This window comes from Arachis duranensis, chromosome 9 (genome assembly GCF_000817695.3).
Source record: "Arachis duranensis cultivar V14167 chromosome 9, aradu.V14167.gnm2.J7QH, whole genome shotgun sequence".
NCBI lineage: Eukaryota > Viridiplantae > Streptophyta > Magnoliopsida > Fabales > Fabaceae > Arachis > Arachis duranensis.
The window spans coordinates 82,041,141-82,046,793 of NC_029780.3; the positions used below are offsets into that span (position 1 = coordinate 82,041,141).

Consider the following 5,653-nt stretch of genomic DNA (forward strand, 5'->3'; position numbering starts at 1 on the left):
TGATTGAATGAAAAACAGTAGTAATTGCGTTAATCCATCAAGACACAGCAGAGCTCCTCACCCCCAACCATGGGGTTTAGAGACTCATGCCGTAGAAGATACAATAAGAAACGTGTAATGTGTCATGAGGTAAAGATACAATGTCAAAATATCCTATTTATAGTGAACTAGTAACCTAGGATATACAGAAATGAGTAAATAACGTAAAAATCCACTTCTGGGGTCCACTTGGTGTGTGCTTGGGCTGAGCATTGAAGCTTTTATGTGTAGAGACTTTTTTTGGAGTTAAACGCCAGCTTTTATGCCAGTTTGGGCGTTTAACTCCAATTTTTGTGCCAGTTCCGGCGTTAAACGCCGGGAATTCTGAAGCTGATTTGCAACGCCGGTTTGGGCCATCAAATCTCGAGCAAAGTATGGACTATTGCACATTTTTAGAAAGCCCAGAATGTCTACTTTCCAACAAAATTAAGAGCGCGCTAATTAGGCTTCTGTAGCTCCAGAAAATCCACTTCGAGTGTAGGGAGGTCAGAACCCAATAGCATCTGCAGTCCTTTTTCAGCCTCTGAATCAGATTTTTGCTCAAGTCCCTCAATTTCAGCCAGAAATTACCTGAAATCACAGAAAAATACACAAACTCATAGTAAAGCCCAGAAAAGTAAATTTTAAATAAAAACTAATAAAAACATACTAAAAACTAACTAAAATGTACTAAAAACATACTAAAAATAGTGCCAAAATGCGTATAAATTATCCGCTCATCAAAAGGCAATATGATTATGCAGACAAGTGATGTTGCTGGATGAGTTGCATAGAAAAAGTGGCACACCAAACTTAGAATCTTAGTGTGACACTTTCATGTAGAATTGATGCAATCATCCAAAAGAATTGAAAACAAATTGTTGCAAGGCAACACCAAACTTAGAATGTAATCATATGCCATTTATTGAAATTTAAACAAAGCAAGGATAAGAAATGTACCTACTGTCTACCTATTTTTCACTTTCTTCCTCTTCTTCCAATTTGTTAAGAGGAATGACCTCAAGGGGGGAGAAGATTCAGCTGCTGTCCCTTGTCTTGGCCTTTCCTCAGCAATCTTCCTTTTGCACATGGCTTGATTGACCTTGCTTGCTGGACCAGGGACATGATTGGTGCTCTTGTTAGTTGCCTTTACTTCTTTGGATTCATGAATTGGTTGCTGTGTGATTTTTGGAGTTTGATCTTCATCCAGAGCCTTTTGAATTGGTGGTTCAATGAGCTTATCCTTCATGTGCCTCTCTGTTTCCCTTAAGTTTGGACGTTCTTGATTGTCCTCCTTACTAGCTTGTTCTTCCACTTCCTCTTTTACACTCAACATTTGCTTTAATAGCTCTTTCATAGAAGAGGTTTGTTGTTCTTCCCATGATTTCTTCATCTCCTCTTCATATCTTTCAATCAATGTTGAGCATCTTTGGTTCAGGGAAGTTTGTGGGGGTTGTGAGCTTTCATGTTCCTTTATCATCTCAAGTGGCTTCTGTGAATATGCAAGTTCAGGTTCAAATACCTCCACCACCTCATTTTTCATTGAAATTTCACTTTACACAAAGGCTTCCTCATCTTGCTTTTCCACTTCCTCACCCACAAATTGGTCTTCATCCTCTCTGTTTGAATGTTCTAAGTTCCTCCTTGTTTGCTCTGAGGGCTTATTCATCTTCTTGAAGAGAATTTTTTTTCCAAGATTGGGATTGTGTGTGTCTTTTCACGAGTTGTCTGTGTATTTCAATGGCTTGACATTGGCTTGTTGTGGTGAAGTTGTGTTGAGGGGTGTGGAATGAGTTTTGTGAGTTGTGGGATGAATTTTGTGGTTAGTAGGATAACTTGTATGGGTTTCGGAGGAAACTTTGTGTTGAGGTATAATCAAGTGATGAAGAACTTTCAAATGAGAAACTGGGAAGTGAGGGTGGATAATTTTTCATGTGACTTGACTGCTCAGAATTTGCAGTTTCTTGGTAATACTCCCAGCCACCATTAGAATAATGACTTGCATCATTTTCTGGTGGAGGGAAATATCCCATATGATTTTCTTTCTCATCTTGTGTTTCTGAAGCATTTATTCCTTGGTGATACTCCCATCTACCATGAGGATAATGATATGAATCATTTTGTGGTGGTGGTTGGTATCCCATATGATTCTCTTGCTCATCTTGTGTTTATGAAGCAAATTTCCATGGATTGGAGTGCTTAGAATTTGTATTTTCTTGGTGATATTCCCAGCCACCATTAGAGATTGGTGATGGTGAGTAATATCCCATAAAATTTGTTTGATCATAAGATGAGTTGGTCTCCATCTGAGTTTTGTAAAACACAACACCATTGAAAGTTAAAATTCATGTCTCAGATGAGATTTGCTTAGTGAGGAAAAAACACAAACACCTTGGTTTCAACTTGGAACAGAGAATAAAAACAAAAAAGATGCTTGATCTAGACTTCTCACCCACTTAATCATTGTTGATCTAATCAATCCCCGGCAACGGCGCCAAAAACTTGATGGTGTTTTTGTGGAAAAAGAACTTTCCAAACACATAGATCTAACCGGCAAGTGTACCGGGTCGCATCAAGTAGTAATAACTCACTTAGAGTGAGGTCGATCCCACATGGATTGATGGATCAAGCAACTTTAGTGGGTGATTAGGTTAGTCAAGCTAACATTGAGCGATTGGGTGAAATTGTAGCCAACAGAAAGTAAAATTGCAGTGAATTTAAAGTTGCAGAATGTAAATGGTAGGAAACTTAAAGAGCAAGAAAGTAAAAGAGCTAAAACTTAAATTGCAAGAAAAGTAAATTGCAGAAAAAGTAAAGGGGGGTGGGTGCTGGAAATTAAAGAAAGCAATAGATTAAGCAACTAGAAATTTAAATTGCAGAAAATGTAAATGTGCAGGAAATTAAATCAAGCTCAATGTGAACAAAAATGTGAAAGTGCAGAATGCAGGAAAAGAAATTGCAGAAAAGTAAATGTAGCAGAAGAGGAAACCAGCAAGAAGACTTAGATCAATTTTTAATTCTTAAAGAGAAACTAACAATTTTAATGAAATAGTAAAAACAGAAAGGAAGCCAAGAGCTCACTTGCTCTCAAGATCAAAACAGAAAGGAAATTAAAGAGGAATGAAACAGAAAGTAAAATGCAGCTCAATTTCAATAGCTAAAGGAAAGTTGAAGATCTCAGGGGTAGAGGAGACTAGAGAACAAGTCTAGATCTCAATCCCTTCCTTGATCCAACAGCAAACAAGATGCAGAAAAATTAAAGATGAAAGCAATGAAGAAAACTTTTATTCAAATCACAATTCACTTGAAAGTTTGCAGAAGAAGAACAAGCGAAGTTGCAGATAGAGAATGAAAACAGAATTCCTTCCAATCTCAATCTAAGATTCAGAACAGAAATGAAAATTGAAGGAGAGAGCTCTCTACTCCTAATGCTCCCTAGTGGAGCTAGCCTTTTTTTTTTTTGAGATAGAATTGATGCCTTTATATAGGCTTTACGAAGTGAAAATGAAAACAAATTACATTTAAAAATAAAAATCCTAATCTAATTGATCCTTGTGCCTTTGAGAGATGATAATGGGCTTAGCTTGCTTTGGATTTGAGGGAGAATGGGTCTTGGATGGCCTTGGTTCAATTGGTGAAGAATTGAGTTCAAAGGGAATTTTAATTGAATTTTGGCCCATGGGTGTTGCTCCCAGGAGGCTGCTCTGCTCTTGTGGAGAGCAGAGTAGTGAAGCTTTGTGTGGGGATGCATGTTATGTGCTGAGTATAGTGAGGCATCAGGATGCTGCCCTGCTCTTGTGGAGAGCGGGGCAGTAGAGCCTTGCATGTGTGTCTTACGCGCTCAATTCCTTGGACCGTGTCATGATGCGCTTGTGTGCGACAAGGATTGTGCTCTGCCCTCCTTGTGAGCAGCGCAATGGAGCTTCCAAGGGGAGTGCCAAGTTCGAATCCCATGGAGTGCATTGCTTGGCTTTTTCTTCTTGGCACCTAATTCATACATAAGGCTTGGCTTCCTAGAGATCCTTGGTTCGAAACTTGGTGGAGGAAGTTGCTGCAATTTTTTTCTTGAATTTTCATGAAGAGAAGCACGACAATGCCCTGCTCTCCAAGAGGGCAGAGCAAAATAATGAGTGCTACTTTGCTTTGGAGCAAGGCTCCAGCTTCGAACCTTGGTGGAAGCACTTTGGTTTATTTTTGCTTATTTTTTGCCCTTAAAGATGCCTTTCACTCATGCCTTAATTTTATGCCAAATATAGATTGCCATATATCGTTGGAAAGCGCTGAATGTCAGCTTTCTAACGCAACTGGAAGCACATCAATCGGACGTCTGTAGCTCAAGTTATAGCCCTTTGAAGGATGCATGGTCATGCTGTGAGCGCCAAGATTTTAACTTTGCGAAAATTTGCTTCCAACCTCACTTTGTTTCATCATGATATTGCCCTGCCCTTGGCAAGAGCAGGGCAATGTGCGTGCTGGTTGCTTCCTCCTTTAATTTGGTCATGGGCCATGCTTTTAAAAGCGTGGCCTAAGGCTCCAAAGTGTGCTCCAACTTCAAAGTATGCCCCAAAGCTCTTTTTTTCTCCTTTTTAGCTTATTTTGTGCTTCTTTGCTTCTTTTTCTTCTTATTTCCTACAAGATTTATAAAATTAAAAGATCAAGAAAATATATCATTTAAGCACAAAAGCATTCAATATTTAAGCACAAATCATCAATTTCTTGTATGAAAAAGCATAGAAAAATAGGTATATGATGACATGTCATCAGGCGCCTCGTGGATGCGGTCGGGGCCATGGGAGAGGATGTGCCGGTACTCATGGGCCGGAAACTAACCCGAACGACCCCGTGAACTTCATGGCTGCATTGCAGAACATGGCTGCTGCTATGTAGGCCAATGCTGAAGCACTCGGACAGCAGATGAATAACAATAATCACAATGGGGAAAATGGCAAAAATGGGACTCAAGGTCAGATGATGTTGGTGACCTTTTTAAAGGTCAATCCACCAAAGTTCAGGGGAACTACCAACCCAAATGAGGTCGACACTTGGTTTCAAGCTATGGAGCGCACACTACAAGCCCAATTTGTGACTGAAGAACAATGTGTTGAGTTTGCTACTTATCTGCTCACTGGGGAAGTATCACATTAGTAGCAAGGAACCCGACGTCTCCTACAGTAGGGTGACGATCCTATCACCTGGGATGCCTTCCAAGAGAAATTCTACAAGAAGTACTTTCCAAACTCCGCTCAGACGACAAAGGAACTTGAGCTACTGCAGCTGAAGCAGGGTGCTATGTCTGTATTTGAGTACACAGACAAGTTTGAGGAGTTGTTTAGGTTCTCCTGGATGTGTCAAGGAGCTCTGGGAGACTTTGAGTTGTGGAAATGCATCAAGTATGAAGGAGGACTCCGAAGCGACATCTTCAGTTCGGTAGGGCCTATGGAGATCAGAACATTCTCTGAGTTAGCGAACAAGAGTCGTGTCGCTGAAGAATATGTGAGGAAGGCTGCTGAGGCAGAGAATGACTGTCGGGAGTCCCACCGCAGGGAGCACAATCAAGGATTCACAACAAAGGGTCAAGAGTTTAAGAGAAGAGGATATCCACAACATTTTTCCCAAGGACGGAATAACTTTACAA

The 5,653-nt window shown here is 40.2% G+C and overlaps 1 protein-coding gene across 1 annotated transcript in view; it reads left to right on the forward strand.

Moving 5' to 3' along the window:
* LOC127741572 (uncharacterized) overlaps nucleotides 1-5,163 on the forward strand; it is a gene marked incomplete at its 5' end in the record, with an annotated part of 52,033 nt that extends 46,870 nt beyond the window's left edge. The window contains one exon of the mRNA XM_052254311.1: nucleotides 4,906-5,163. Coding sequence (XP_052110271.1) covers nucleotides 4,906-5,163 — 258 coding nt within the window. The remainder of the gene's footprint in view (nucleotides 1-4,905) is intronic.
* Between the last annotated feature and the right edge of the window lie 490 nt (nucleotides 5,164-5,653).